Consider the following 15,900-nt stretch of genomic DNA (forward strand, 5'->3'; position numbering starts at 1 on the left):
GATTTGCTTTGTTTGTTTGCTACCAGTGCCTCCAGCTCCCAGAACAATAGGTGCTCAAGTCGACATTGTTGAGTGACTGAGTGGAATTGTGGGTTTTGGAGATAGGATGATATTGAGGCCCTAGCTCTAGTAATATAATTTTAGAAAACCTGCCAGGTTCCTATCACTTTGTTAAAGCATCATAACCAAAGGCAGCTTGGAGAGGAAAGAGTTTGTTTCATTTAGCATCACAGTCCATCCCTGAAGGAACTCAGGGCTGGAACCCTGAGGCAGGAGCTGATGCTGAGGCCATTAGAAGAGGCTGGCTCCTGACTGGTTCCCCATGGTTTGCTTAGCCTGCCTGAAATGAACACTTAGGACCACTAGCCAGGGATGGAGCCACCCACAGAGTGCTGGGCCTTCCCACCTCAGAAATCAAGAACGTGCCCTGTATAGACTTGCCTACAGGCCAATCTGATGAAGGCATTCTCTCAACTGAAGTTCCCTTTTCTCAGGTGAGACTAGCTTATGTCACATTGACAAAACATCTCACCAGGACAGGCTTGGTAGGTCTGGGTCTCTTCATTAGTAAAATGGGGCTAGCATAGCTTAGTAAGTGGTTATGAGGGGGAATTAAATGGTAGAATCCACCACTGAGCAAACAATTTTTGTGTCCCTTCTGTGATCCAAGTATTGTGCAGGAGACACAGGGGTGGGAGCTAATGTTCCTGTCATCTGGGAGGAAAGACTAGGAGAGGAAAGGACACACAGTACGGGGTAGCCACAGGGCATCAGTGGATCCATTCCTAGTGTGGTGACAGACCATTCTTCTAGGTACACATTTGTGGGGGACATAGGTCCCACTTTTGATTTTCATCCTCTTTCCAGGTAAGAGCTCTAGATTTATAATTCCTGGCTCATCCCCGTGTCTACAGGTAAGCTCCTGACTCAAGCTAGGCCCCAAAGTCTCCCTTTGAGCAATTTAAGACTGGGAGAGATGGCTCAGTGGTTAAGAGCACCTGCTGCCCTCGCAGAGGACCCGTGTTTGATGCTCCAGACACATGTCAAGCAACTCTGTTGCTAAAATTCCTCCCCTGAGGGAGAAGTAATGTCTACCTCTCTCCTGAGGTCCCTTGACAAGCCGAGGTACAAATTCCAACATTGTTCACTCTGGGAAACCAATGAGTTTATTAGGCCACCTTCTTCAGCAATGGAGGCCATGGGTGGTAGTGTGGGTGGCCTTAAAGCAGTCACACCGGAAGGTCTGCACCCAGAATAGATGACACCTCCCCCAGGAATGCATAGATGGAATTATTCTTTCTAGTCCTTTGACCTAGATTCACAGAATCCCACCCACTCACCCCCAAAGTCCACTTAGTTAGACCAGAATTGTATACACCTGGTTGGGAGGTTTGGCTGACTCCTCAGTGAGGGCCCCATGGACCCTCTGGCTCCACAGGGAAGGTCAAGGGTCAACAAACCCAACCGTGGTGACACTTTTTTTTTTAAGAGTGGCGTAGTTGAGCTGGTGAAGGAAGATAGTGGTAGTTTATCTCAGCAGATCGTCTTGTACAGTAGGCTTGAAAAACACCTTCAACCTCAGTACCAGAGGATCTGATGCCCTCTTCTGGACTCCATGGGCACCTGCACTCACCCATGTGCATGCATTTGGGAGAGTAAGGGTGTGTGTACATGCACTCAAGCAAACATTTACAAAAAAAAATTGGGCTAGAGATTTCATTTCTGTTTGGGGCCTCTGAGGAGCTGTATTAAAGTGCCCTTCTGCCAGCTGAAATTGTGACGGGGTGCCTGTCTGCACAGGGGGCTCTGTGACAAGACAGGGGGTGGGCTCCTCCTGTGTCCCAGGCCCTGGATCAGGTCCTTCTTGAGGTTTTGGGTGCTTCTCAACCAAAAGAAAGCCCATGAGACACCAACAGAGCCGGAAGACAAATTCCTCTCTCTTTGCTTAAGCGGTCTGGAGTCATAGCCAAAGAAGGGCACCTGGAGCCTCCCGCTAGAACTCACAGTTCCAATTTTAACAGTTACAACAATACACTAGTATGTGTGCCTAGAGCATTCTAGCCCTCCTCTGTCACATGACACCTACTAGACGAGCAATAAATACAGTTCTTGTAAACCTACCAGCCTCAGCAGGAAATCAGTAATGCTAGTCCCACTTGCTGCCTGCTACATGACTGAGTTGTATCCTTATGGGTGTGACCCCAGTGGGGCTCCACTCACGAGAATCTGCCTGCATTTCAGACATAAACAAAGCAAGTTTAACTGCTCTCTTGAATCTTTGATGGTCTTGGGGAGCTGAGGGGAGATGAACCCCACTCCTGGTCCTGAGATGTCACTTGTCTTTCTGAATTCAGAGCAGTAATTGTAGGGTTGGGGATTTAGCTCAGTGGTAGAGTGCTTGCCTAGGAAGCGCAAGGCCCTGGGTTCGGTCCCCAGTTCCGAAAAAAAGAACCAAAAAAAAAAAAAATTGTCCAGAGCAGTAATTGTAATGAGGTGGTACCTTATTACGTAAAATGGCTGTAATGATCATACCCAGGATTGCCTGTGCTTCTCAAATGCCCCTTGGCATTGATACATATTAGTCAGACATGCTTTCTGGAAATAGTGGAGGAAGGCACACATTGATGCCAAGACTGGGACTGTGGGCTGGAGTCTTTCATGTTAAAAGAAGAGGAGGGCAGAGGGGGCACATCTGAGATCTGAGCAGTTTACACTGTCTGGCCAAAACTGATACTGAGATTCTAGAACAATAGGGGTGGGCACACACATTGGATATCAGAGGCATGGAGAAAGAGAATGATTCTGAAGGCTCTTACACTAGGTTGACAAGCTTCTCCCAAGGCCATTAGCTGTCATACTCATTGAGTCCCCAGAGCTCAATGACGAACAGCAACCAGAAGAACAAGAACTGAGTTCATGTACCAATGGGTGACTGGCTGCCTTCTACAGCTGCTGTGGGGGATGGGGGACAAGGGATGGCTGCTAGACTCAATCTACCAGTGAGGGTCAACCAGCTGAAGAGACCTCAAGGACAAGGTGATCATTGTGCCTTCTACCTCCCCATGAAGTCAACATAGGCCAAGTGGAGGGAGGTCTGGAGTAGCCAGAGAACCCGGATCACCCAGCAGGTGTAGGAGTGTGGAAGGCAGGATATGGAGAGCTAAAAAAGACTGAGTCTCTAGCCTCAGATTCTGAAGCTATGTTCCTCTCTCAGCAGCTGAGAAAACAAGCCATTGGCTCAGGCACTAGCTGGAGGCTGGAGCTGGGGGCGGGGATGGGGTGGGAGTCTTCCTTACTTGCAGTTACTTCTGTTTTCTCTTCATCTGCTGGACAGCAGCCATAGAAAGCTTAGACATAAGATAGCTCATTTGGGGCATTTTCCACTGCCCCCACTTCTCTCTTGTTTAGAGTCTCTGGGAGTCACATTCTTATACTCTCCAACTCCCCTGGCCCCTGGTGTTTGTACAGGCCCCTCTCCAGGACAGTATACCAAAACACAGGCTCTGGAAGCCACTGGGCAGCAAAGTCCCAGTCATGGCCCCACCTATGTGACTGTGTGCCTGCCATCACTCCCAAGCCGTCTTTCTTGTAGGAGGAAAGGTGATGGCTTGATCAAGCACATTCCCGGGTGATGTGTGTGTCATTTGAATGACAACCTCAGTGAATTTCCCTCTGCTCCTCAGAGCTCCATTTCCCCCTGCAGGTTTCTCCTTTCTAGGCCGTGCTTCCTCTCCCTTCGATTGGCTAACTCCCACCAGTCCCGAAGTCAGCAGAGTTCATTTCTCGCCCTCTACTCAGTCATCTTCCTGGTCAGGCCACCAGTGGGCAAAGGACAGGATGACTGTCACACTGGTATGGAGGACAGGAACTGGCTTTGGAGATAGGGTGTGGGCTGAGAAAGGAAGTGGTCAGTAGAGACAGAGCCCCCAGGGACACTCATCACCCTCAGAGTCCTTTCCAGTCTTTGCCGTGTACCTTCCAGTTTGGAAATAGGACAGCAGAATTTCTGGTCTGACTGTGAAAACAACCAGGGGCAGTGGCTACAGTGTTGGCAAAGCAGTCTGGGGAAAACTGAGGAGCCTGGGAGATGGCAGGCTTCATGCAGCCAGAGGGGAACCACGAGGAAGGACTTGGTCTTAAATACCTATATAGATATTTGTTCTCTGCAAGAGAAGTCAGGAACATTTCCTTACCCTTCTTTGCTCAATATTGCCTAAAGGAGTCTCTTTCCTGGTGTCTGCATGTGGCTAGGCTCTTGGGATAACATCATTGGAGAGAAAAGTATAAAGTGTCCCCCCCCAAAAAGAGGAAGCAGGCAAGGTCATACAAACACGGGTGTGAAGGCAAGAGGAAGGGCAGGAAGCCCCTCATTTTGTTTCATAAGGAAGAAGAAACTGGAGGAGACCTTGTTTGGTCCTGACTTGGCTGGAAGAGACGAGAGTCAGGAGGGAAGCAACAGGTGAATTACTTAAGATGTGAGCAGGTGGGCCAGAGAGATGGCTTGGAGGTTGAGAGCACTGATTGCCCTTCCAGAGGTCCTGAGTTCAATTCCCAGCAACCACATGGTGGCTCACAGCCATCAGTAATGAGGATCTGGTGCCCTCTTCTGACATGCAGATATATATGCAGAGAACTGTGTATATAATAAATTAAAAAAAAAAAAGTTGTGAGCAGGTAGCCCTGTCCTCATCCCAGACCCATGGCAGGAAGCTGGCCCTGGATCCTGCCAGTTCCCACACAGGAACAAACAACAGTGACTTCGGAGAACCCACAGCCCTCAGTCCTCAGGCACTCTCTCCTCCTGGCTTTCCTGTGTGGCCCCTACCCTAAGCAGAAGCTGGACAAGGTTGTGAGCAAACACCTTTATTCTGACCCTGCCCCCTGCCCCCATCTTTCCATGAAAGAGGCTGGTGGGACTCAGGTAGAAGTCTGGCTCAGTGGCAGACACCCGGTGCATCCTGTGCTTCTGGCTGTGACTGGAAATGGCTCGCCCGGAGGTCACTTGGTGTGCACTTCAAAATCCACATCTGAGTCTACGAGGGAAGGAAGCCGAACTCCAGCGATGGTGTGGAAGCCTGGGACCTGCTCCTGCTCTTGGATCTGGTCTCTGAGGCGGCGGATTTCCAGGCGTTGCATCTCGATGATCCTCCCGGTTTCCTCTTGTTCATTTAGCCTCATAGTAGAACTGGTGCCGACGACATCCTTGGTGAGCACTGTAAGGGACAAAGCAGGGTCACTGTAGCCTGTTTACTAAACTACTGAAGTCACCCACCCCCTTTGAACATCTTGGGAGCATCCACAGAGGGAGAGAGAAACAGGTCACTTCACTGTCACTCCAAGTGGTAAGTAAGCCTGTGTGAATGCCTCACTGAGGACACTTATAACTCCCCAGGGGTTGATGCTGGAGTCTGGTAAAAGATGATGCTTCTAGATCCAGACTCTTCTCTCTGTGTGGCATCTGCTAATGCTTCCTGAACCTCTGATCTTGCCCTCATTCTGGGCATCCACAGAATCTGTGGCTTTTGTCAAGCCTGGGCCTCAAAGGTCTGGACTCCTGGCAGTAATATTGGCTCCCATGCCATGCCACCTCTTTCTTCACTACTCAGGGGTCCCTTTGCTGCCCATGTCCCATGCCAGCATGGTAGCCTGACCACAGACTCTTTCACTGTTTGGACTCCTCAGTAATCAAGACAAGATTGCTTCTTCCTGTAGTTCCCTCCTACCTATGAGATGGGCTGTAAATTCACAGTCTTCTCTGGCCCATTATATCCACCATGAGTCTTCCCCCCACCCCTTCATTTTCTTGGCACCCTTTTGCCCCTGTTTTCTAATCGATTTGTTCTTCCATTTCATGTATCTTGCCCAGCCTGTACAGAGACAGCCCGGCCTTACAGGGTCTCCCCATCCCCGTGTCTGGCCTGCTGTGTGTGCCTGAGAAAAGTAGCAGGTAGCCAGCCGACTGTTTGCCTTGCACAGGCCACAGACTTTCCATCCCCACAGCAGCACACCTGAACTCTGACCTCCATCCCCTCCATTGGTCTTAGCAGATGGCGCCGCCTGTCTCTCCTTCCTACAGCCAGCCAGCCCTCTCCTGTGGCTCTAAAGGGAAAACTAGAAAAGAATGGATGCTGGAGGCGAAGGGAGAAACCGTTTCTACAAGGAAGCAGTCAGCAGTGGCCAGTGGTCAGCCTTGCCTTGGCCAGCGTTTAAAGAGCAATCGGTTTATCTCGCCCTTCTTCCTTGGAGAGCCTGGTCCCTCCTCTTCCTGCCTTTACTTCTACAAGTCCTTTTCTGCAGTCCCACATTCACGATCTTAGTGGTTGTCCCTTCTTCCCCTCAAGTATCAACCCTTCATCCCTCCGATACACGCTACTCAGTGTTTCTGGAAACGACTGCCCTGGATTTGACCACTCAGCATCAGCTTCTGTCTTCTGGTCCTTCCCACTAGCCCTCAGAGACAGACACTTAACCAGTCACCATCCAGCTTCCTGAGGGATGAAGTGTTTCCTCAAGTCCTGGAGGCACTTGGGGTCAGCCTGAGAGACTCAGCACAGAGCTTTTCTTCCTGGTTACCACAGGCCTGCCGACGGTAGTTTCTTCTCTCCACAGCACCCCTCTATGTGATCTAAGAATCTTGCTCTAAATTGTAACTTTCTTTTTATATATGAGTATGCCGTCCTCATGTACACTAGAAGGCATCAGATCCCATTACAGATGGATGTGAGCCACCATGTGGGTGCTGGGAATTGAACTCAGGACCTCTGGAAGAGCAGCCAGTGCTCTTTACCATGGAGCCATCTCTCCAGCCCTAAACTGTAACTTATAAGGCCTTCTAGGATGCCCAATCACAGAGTGAGGGACCTCAGAGGTGGACAGTGGTAGGCTCTCCACAGAGGCAAGGAAGGTCCACCAAACCCACAGCCTCAGGCTGGAGGCTGGCCTGGCAGTTATTTGAAACACACCTGACTTGGGTCACATTGTCTATTGGGGTTACAGCTTGGAGAAGATGGCCCAGTAGACCCCACGTGGCCATCTGCTGTTTCCTGCTCTGTCTCCCACTCTGGTTTGTGAGCGTCCCTAGAGCCTGGGCCGTGCTTTTCCCATCCCCTCCCATCATTCCCCTGTGGCTTCTCTCCATTCTTTCTCATAGCAAATTGCCTGCTCCTCATACTGTGGGTGAGTCTTACGGGGGCTGCCTTTGGTGTTTGAAGCCCTGCCTCTTCCACAGCTGTGGGAAGCCATCTGCTCTTGCCTCTCTGCTCACATCCCCACTCTCCCCTTGCTCCTTTTCTGCTCAGAACCTGTCACCTTCCTGACCTGGTCAGTGTCCCCCTCTGCATGCTGCTCACAGGCTTCTTTTGCTAGACAGATGGCCGGTATTGCTTAAACAATGAAGTTATTATTATCACCACTATTGTTATTTGCAGTGTTGCGGTCTGAACCCAGCAGCCTCAGGCATGTGGTAGAGATTCAGTGACGGGCGAGCTGCATTCTCAGTCCCAAATCCAACTTCAAATGATGGAAGATAAGGACGTGGCCAGGGACGCAGGGACTCACTCCCACCTCCGTTCTACACGCTGTGTCATGTCTATTTTCCCTCTGGTGGTTTGCAAGATTTCTCTTTATTTCTCCCCCACCTTCCTTTATATCATCCCTCTAGGCTCTAAAAAGTTTAATATGCTCATATAACATAAAGAATGCAGTGCAGGGAGGCTGAGTTAGAAACTCTAGAACACACATGAAGCACAGTGGGAGATATATATTATATACATATGTATACAATATATATCACATGTATGACATCATGTGACATATCATATGCATGATATATATGTGTATATGTGTATATGTACTTATATATAATGTATATATACGTGTATATAGTGTATATATACATGTATATATTACACACATATATAATACATGTATATGCACATAACATATGCATATATTAAATACTATATTATATATAGTATAATATATTATGTATGTATTGTGTGTGAACTCAGAACTACGGGGAGATGGGAGTCGAGACAGGAGAGTTTCTGAAAACTTGTGTATAGTTAGCACTCTGGTACACATTCATCTGCATTTACACACACACACACACATACACACACACATACACACACACACACACAGAGTGGTTCTCCTGTTGTGAAATAATCAGAGACACAGAGTGGTTTGGTTCCAGAGCTCCGGCCTCGAAGCTTCTGCCCAGTATTTTGGTTCTTCTGAATTGCTGTTTGGATCCACAGTTCAGCCTTTGTCTTCCCTGTGCTAAGCCACCCCTAGTCTTCGGTGCCTGCATTTGCCCCTTTTGTCCATGTTTCTCCTTGCTGGCACACTTACCTCTAGGACCATTTTTCTTCTGATATACAATCTTTAAAAGTGATTTTTAAGAAGGTTTTGTTGGGGGACAAAGTTCAATTCTTGTCAATTTTCTTTCCTTTTAGCTCCATTTGAAAGAAGTCGTTTCCCTAGTGATATATGTCTGGGGTAGCCACCAAGCTTCAGCACTCTGAAGGGTCTGTGTCACCAGCACTGCCTCTCACTGTTGCCACAGAGATGCTACATGACGCCTGCCATCATTCTCCTGAGTTTGAGCCCTTGCTCTTCTCCCCGACTTCCCATCTTCCGTGTTCTGTGGTTCTGATGTAGGCTTGCTGGTAATTATCCTTTAGGGAACCATTAGGATTTCTGGATCAGATGGTCGCCATCTTTCATCTATTCTGAAAACTCCCAGTTACTCCTTGGGGTGGCCTCCTCCTTCCTCATAGTCCAGACAGCTGCTGGCTTAGTCCGCACCATCCTGGCTCTGTCTTGTCTGGGCTGACACCCGGCCACCACCATCTTCATTCTTTAGTTCACAGCATCTGCCTGCAGATGTGTGTATCTACCTTAGAGCTCCATTAGTTCACTGAGGTTCTAATTATAATAATTACAGTTCTCATTTCTACTACTTTGGTTATTTGTGGTTTTTAAATATAAGTTGTCTATAAAATTTTAGAAGACTCTTGCTTTAAAAAAAAAGGGTTCGGGGTTGGGGATTTAGCTCAGTGGTAGAGCGCTTGCCTAGCAAGCACAAGGCCCTGGGTTCGGTCCTCAGCTCTGAAAAAAAAAAAAAGAAAAGAAAAGAAAAGAAAAAAAAAAGGGGGGGTTGGGGATTTAGCTCAGTGGTAGAGCGCTTGCCTAGGAAGCGCAAGGCCCTGGGTTCGGTCCCCAGCTCCGAAAAAAAGAACCAAAAAAAAAAAAAAGGGTTCAAGGGCTGGAGAGATGGCTCAGTGGTTAAGAGCACCGACTGCTCTTCTAGAGGACATGGGTTTAATTCCCAGCATCCCCATGGCAGCTCACAACTGTCTTGTAACTCCAGGATTCAACGCCCTCATACAGGCATGCATGAAGGCAAAATATCAATGCACATAAAATAAAAATAAATAATTAAAAAAAATTCAAGCTGGGAGGTGATGGCTGTGTTGGCAGCCAAGCCTTTATTTATTTTTTTCTTTTTCTTTTTTTTTCAGAGCTGGGGACCGAACCCAGGGCCTTTAGAGTGCTTGCTCTACCACTGAGCTAAATTAAAGGCAGCCAAGCCTTTAATTCTAGCACTTGGGAGGCAGAGGCAGAAGCAAGGAAACTCTGACTGGAAAGACTAACAGTACGACTGCTGCTACTACTGCTGCTACTGCTACTACTACTACTAACAGTACTACTGCTACTACTGCTACTACTACTACTGCTACTACTGCTGCTGCTGCTACTACTATTACTACTGCTGCTGCTGCTGCTACTACTACTACTAGTAGCAATAATAGGAATAATAAAATAAAAAATAAAAATTCAAATTCCACTTTTTTTTTCTTTTCTTTTTTTTCGGAGCTGGAGACCGAACCCAGGGCCTTGAGCTTGCTAGGCAAGTGCTCTACCACTGAGCTAAATCCATAACCCCCAAATTCCACTTTTTATTTCTTTAAACATAGAGAGTATTAAATCTTTTTATTATTTCTTCATGTGTGTCCCGTGTGTGTGTGTGTGTGTGTGTGTGTGTGTGCATGTATGTTGAGTCCTTGTACAGCTCCAGGGACGTCATCTGCTTGGGGTAGCAAAGAATTGAAGAAAGGACAGGCAGAGAAAGAGAATCCAGAATCAAGGGGACTGGCTCTCTGACGGAGAAGCCACAGCAACCCCAGTAGCTCGGTGTGTTTATTCTTTTTTTTTTTTTTTTTTTTTTTCCGGGGCTGGGGACAGAACCCAGGGCCTTGCACTTCCTAGGCAAGCGCTCTACCACTGAGCCAAATCCCCAGCCCGCTCGGTGTGTTTATTATACGGTTGAACAGAGAGACCAGATTATTACATACGTCCTGACAAGGAGGTGGTCTCTGTAGGGAGCTGTCTTCAGGTCAGAAATATTTGGGTGGGGGTGAGGGAGAAGAAAACTACGGTGTGTATCTTTTTTTCTGCACATGCTGTCAACATTTGCACGTGGACCAGGAGGGAAGATTTTGGCATTTCCTGTGGGGTTGAGGCTCTGGGGTGCTGTCGACACAGACATGGCTCTTGACACACAGTTCATGTCAAAGCACATATTCCCTCGTTCAGCGCTTCCTCCATTTTCTGTGTGCATGTGAACACACATACACGTGTGTGAACACGTGTCTGAGTGTACATGCATGGGAACACATGTGTGCCTGTGTGTGTTCCCATGCATGCCGCTACACACATAGAGGTTAGATGTCAATTCTCTCCTACCATGCAGGTCCTGAAGATCCATCTCAGATTATCCTTTTACCGTCTTGTGGGGTCACCGTCTCATTTTAATAGTCTGACTTTTCGTGGTCTCTGTTGGTTCTATCCGACAGCTTGAGCTTGGAGGTTTTAGCGTATGTTGGATCTTTTCTTATGCTCTTGACTTTCAGCTTAGGATCTAGTTCCCGGGCCTTTGCAGTAGGGATCATTTGCCCACCCATTTCCCAGCTTTCTGCCGGTCTCTTATTTCCTTTGGTGCTCCCTTTGTTCTCACAGATCATTTATGCCATTTTAGTTGTCTTTTAATAGCCAGCTTTGGTTGTAAGTTCTAGTGATGTGGTTTTAGTAATGTGAAAACAACCAGGTATATCTGCTGGGTCTGTTAGTTAATTGTCTTGCAAATTTGAAAACAATATAAATGTTGTTAAAACTCAAGTAGTGGTTAGGGAACGATGAGTTCTCTTCTTCAAAGGATTCTTAAACACCAGCTAAATGGACCAGGTCTACGCAACTTGAAGAATGTGTATTTTTGCACTGGCTTGTCTTGGGAAGGGGGCGGGCGCACATTTCAGAATCCAAGGTCAGGCTTCTGTTTTGCACAACCAAGGTCAACAACTGGAATGCCTTGTCACCAAGTGTCACAGCGAGTGCTGCTTGAATAAATCTGTAGTGGATGATGAATATGATTGGTTTGTTTTCAGACAGCTCATGGTGTGAGTGTTAGGGGTGTGTGTGTGTGTGTGTGTGTGTGTGTGTGTGTGTGTGTGTGTAGCAGATGTTGAAGAGACTAGAGAGGTGGGGATCAATGCTTCCTGAAGTTGGGAAATGGATTCGTGCAAATTCACCAGATTTTTGCTTTCAACTTTTTATGTCTGGAAATTTCCATATCAATTATTATAAAGAGCCTGGTGTGTGTGTGTGTGTGTGTGTGTGTGTGTGTGTGTGTGTGTGTGTCAACTAAGAGCTTTTCAAAGTGCTTTGGTAAATCTATATAGTATTTTCTCCCCACTTCCTTCTTCTCCTCTCCTCTCCTCTCCTTTTTTATCCTTTCTCCTCCCCTCCCCCCTCTTCCTTGGTGTGTGCGCAGGTGCACATGGAGAAGTCACAGGAGGACATCTGTGTCTTGCTCTTGCTCTCGACCTCTTATTCCCGTGAGACAGGTCTCTCACTGAACTGAAGATAGTTGTTTTCAGCCAGGTTAGTAACCAGCGAGCCCCTGGGATCTTCTTGTCTTTCTTTCTCCACTTACCCCTGCACTGGGGTAAGACTTCTGTTTTCATTCCACCAAATCCTGAGACTACAGATGTGTGCCATTATACCTAGTGGCTCTTGTGGCAGGCTTTCTACCCCACCCCCAACCCCCTCCATCTCTTATGAGGTGGGTCTCATTATTTAGCCCCGACTTTCCTGGAACTCTCTAGATAGACCAGGTTTGGCCTTGAACTCACAGAGGTGCACCTGCCTCTGCCTTCCCAGAGCTGGGATTCAAGGTGTGCGCCACCATGCCGGGTTTGTAATATTTTAAGAGAAGTTTTGCAGTTGTCGACAGGTAAATCTGAGCTTTACCCTCCCCTGACCCCCGCTGACCCAAAAGAAGGTGGCCTCAGCTCTGAAAAATCCGTAGCACACGCTTCAGGATGGACACCGTGTTCTCATGTCCATGTTGAGGACTGGAGATGGTGGCTCCGGGTACCACTCTGGTTCTAATTGTCATACTAGCTGTAACCTGACACAACTGTATACAAGAATATATACGTATACGCTTAACAACAGATATGCATGCAGTCCAGGCCCTGAGAGTCACTAGGTGATCTCATTGCTGTGTGAAAATCAGGCAGTCCCCTTACTCTAAGAAGGCCGTGAGGATAAGGCACCAGAATCATACGTGGAGCTCATCATAGACTGCACATAGTCACATAGCACAGGGCTCCACACAGATCACAAAAATAGCCCAGAGAGTTCCTGTGGCATCCAGAATCCCAAGGCATTGCTCTGGGATGCTTTGGCGCACGAGTCTTTGTTCCTGAATAGCAACCAACAGAAGACAGGGTGTGTCAGCTTCACTGGCTAACCCTTCATAGAGATGCTGTATGTCCTTGGTTGGTCCTGATCATCAGGTATGAAGATGACGGACAGCATTTCTTTATTGCCACAGAGCCTGTGGGGACTGGAGGCTGTCGGTCAACATTCCTTTCTTAGAGAACTGTGTGATGTGTTTCTCATAGGCTCCAGTGCCAGGAAAAAGTTTATTCTCCAGAGAAAAAGCGAACAGACCAAACCCTTCTTTCTGCCATGCAATGACCACTATGTAAACTACCCCCTTTTCAAGACAGGGTCTCATACTGTAGCCTAGGCTTGGAGCTCATGGCAATGCTCCTGCCTCAGTCTCCCAAGTGTGGGCATTCACAGTCATACTTCTCTATTTCCCTTTATGCCTTGGCTATCAGATAATTCAGAGGTGCTTTAATGTGTCATCAAAGTCACCAACTTAGTGGACATTTCTTATGTAATTCCTCCCTCCCTATAAGTAGTTTCTCATTATTTTGTTTTAATTTTCATTGTACAGGTCCCTTACCCACAATTCTAAAATGTAGAGGTGTGTGTGTGTGGGGGGGGGATTGAGATTTAAAAGAAATGGAACGTGTTTTTAAATTCATGAAGCCTGGTTTGAATATTCACAAGTCACTGCAGAATACTAATATATTTGATTTCAGGGCACTGCCCCAGACCTCCTGGGGATGTTGCATAATATACAGTGTGCGCTTTTCTAAAACCCGCAAGATTCTGAGTTCTGAATTGTAGCTAACACTGAGGATTTCAGACAGGTGCCTAGGGCCCCATCAGTGGGAACATGTATGTGGGAAATTCCTCAGATCCTCTGGAGAACTGATGTGTGCCTTGGAGAGGCTCCGAAACACCATGGGTGGATGTGACCCTGTATTGAAAGAAGTCAAAGGGAGACCTGCTCATGGCCGTCACTGGGTCTTGGTCTCAGTGCCCAACCCCTCTCGGCATTACCTGACTCTGGAGCTTCTTGTGCTCGCGTTTTCTTGGATACTTTCAGGGCTGATTCAAGGTCATAGATTTGGGAGCGGGTTAACTTCAGCTCCCTGCGGAGCTCATTAATTTCTTTGATCAGAGAGACATTTTCCTTTAAAAAAAGAAGGAAAGACAGTGAGCGTGATACTCAGGTGCTCTGTGGGTACAGGGTGGGCCCTCCTGGGCTTAAGAACCCAGGGGCCTGGACCTGGGTTAACCCTCTGGATCCTGCACCTAGCAGTAGCCTCAGTCCTGCTCATTGCCAAACCTTTCAGAGTAGCAGCTAACTGGATTTCCGGTGGACTTGGCACCTTTCCTACCCGTCTGTGCTCTTTCTTAATATTTATTTATTTATTTTATGTGTAAGTACACTATAACTGTCTTCAGACACACCAGAAGAGGGCATCAGATCTCATTACAGATGGTTGTGAGCCACCATGTGGTTGCTGGGATTTGAACTCAGGACCTTTGGAAGAGCAGTCAGTGCTCTCAACCGCTGAGCCATCTCTCCAGCCCCTGTCTGTGCTCTTTCAAACATCCACAGTGCTGCTTTCCTGGAGACTCTGGATAGGCTTTAACTTGCATACGCACGGTGGCCCCTGGAGAGGCTAAATCCGCTGGAGATTTACCTACTTACGATTGCCTGATATCTATCTACTTATAAGTCTTTACTAGGTACCTGTGCTGGCTGGTTTTGTGTCAACTTGACACAGTCTAGAGTCCTCTGAAAGGACAGAACCTCAGTTGAGAAAATGCCTCCATAAGATCTGGTTGTAGGGTTTGTGCCATCCCTGGATAGGTGGTCTTGAGTCTGTAAGAAAGCAGGCTGAGCAAGTCATGAGGAGCAAGCCAGTAAGCAGCATCCCTCCATGGTCTCTGCACCAGCTCCTGTCTCCAGGTTCCTTCCCTGTTTGGGTTTCTGTCCCGACTTCCTTCGATGATGAACAATGATGTGGAATGTAAGTCAAATAAACCCTCTCTTCCCCACCTTGCTTTTGGGTCCTGGGGTGTTTAGAAAGGTAGACAAAGGGAGTGGGGCTGTCTCTGACTCCTTTGCCTGCTCTTGGGGCCCTTTTCCTCCTCCTGGGTTGCCTTGTCCAGCCTTGAGGGTTTATGCCTAGTCTTATTGTAACTTGTAAGGCCGTGTTTGATGGGTATCCCTGGGGGGCCTGTTCTTTTCTGAAAGGAAATGGAGGAGGAGTGGATCTGGGGGTCGAGGAAGGAGGGGAAACTGCAGTCAGGATATAATAAAGTGAGATATGGTCCCTGCTCTTGGGGACTTTACAGTTCAGTTGGGGTAGGAACACATTTGTGCTGCTCTGGCTTGCTGATGTGGAGGACACAGGCACACAGAAAGACAATCTTGTCTGAAGGACAGATGGACTCTTAGGAGTTGACCCCAGGGCTGAGGCTTAAAGGACTTAGCAAAGAAGAGAGACAAGAACGTCCTGGGTCATGGAACAGCAGGACACGGGGACACAAGTAGGACATGGCCAATATGGGGTGAGTTTCTTTCTTTTTTTTTTTTTTTCTATTTTCCTGCACCTCAAATCTCTGCCTTCCACTTCACACTTAGCACGAGGGTCCTCCTCAGATATCGCCAGGGAGGAGTCCCTGTCCCTGTAGGTATGGAGCAATTGGCCACTTTGTTCTCAGGGCCCATAGCCTCAGGGTTCAGCCTGTTTTATACATGTCCGCAACTAAATCAACTCAGCATAGTTAAATGGAGCTGCTGAATCAGTGGTTCTGGTGCAAGTTCCGAAACTATTTCTTCTTTGTATGAGAGACAGAGACAGAGACAGAGACAGAGACAGAGACAGAGAGAGAGAGAGAGAGAGAGAGAGAGAGAGAGAGAGAGAGAGAATGTATTAGATGTGCATGTGCACGTCTATGTGGGCATGGTGGCTAGAGGGGGACATCAGGTGTCCTGCTGAGACACAGTCTCTCACTGGGCCTAGAGCTCTCTGCCTACAGCTCTCCCACCTCTTCTGCCCACAGCACTGAGGTTGCAGGCACACACAGTCACGGCAGCTGTGTATGTGGGAGCAGGGCGTCTTCACACTTGTGCAACAAGTGCTTCACCTACTGAGCCATTTCCCCAGCCCAAGTCTCTGT

At 47.8% G+C, this 15,900-nt stretch overlaps 1 protein-coding gene across 12 annotated transcripts in view; it reads right to left on the reverse strand.

Annotated features, from left to right (window-relative positions):
* Positions 1-4,847: 4,847 nt before the first annotated feature.
* Cfap57 (cilia and flagella associated protein 57) overlaps positions 4,848-15,900 on the reverse strand; it is a 73,967-nt gene continuing 62,914 nt past the window's right edge. For all 12 annotated transcript variants that reach the window (XR_015620064.1, XR_015620065.1, NR_197173.1 and 9 more), the window contains 2 exon segments: positions 13,765-13,897; positions 4,848-5,213 (listed from right to left, as the gene is read on the reverse strand). Coding sequence is in view for 5 of the 12 variants with exons in the window: in NM_001431243.1 (NP_001418172.1) it covers positions 4,999-5,213; positions 13,765-13,897 (348 nt within the window). In the remaining 7 variants the exon portion in view is untranslated.

This window comes from Rattus norvegicus, chromosome 5 (assembly GCF_021556685.1).
Source record: "Rattus norvegicus strain SHRSP/BbbUtx chromosome 5, alternate assembly SHRSP_T2T, whole genome shotgun sequence".
Taxonomy (NCBI): domain Eukaryota; kingdom Metazoa; phylum Chordata; class Mammalia; order Rodentia; family Muridae; genus Rattus; species Rattus norvegicus.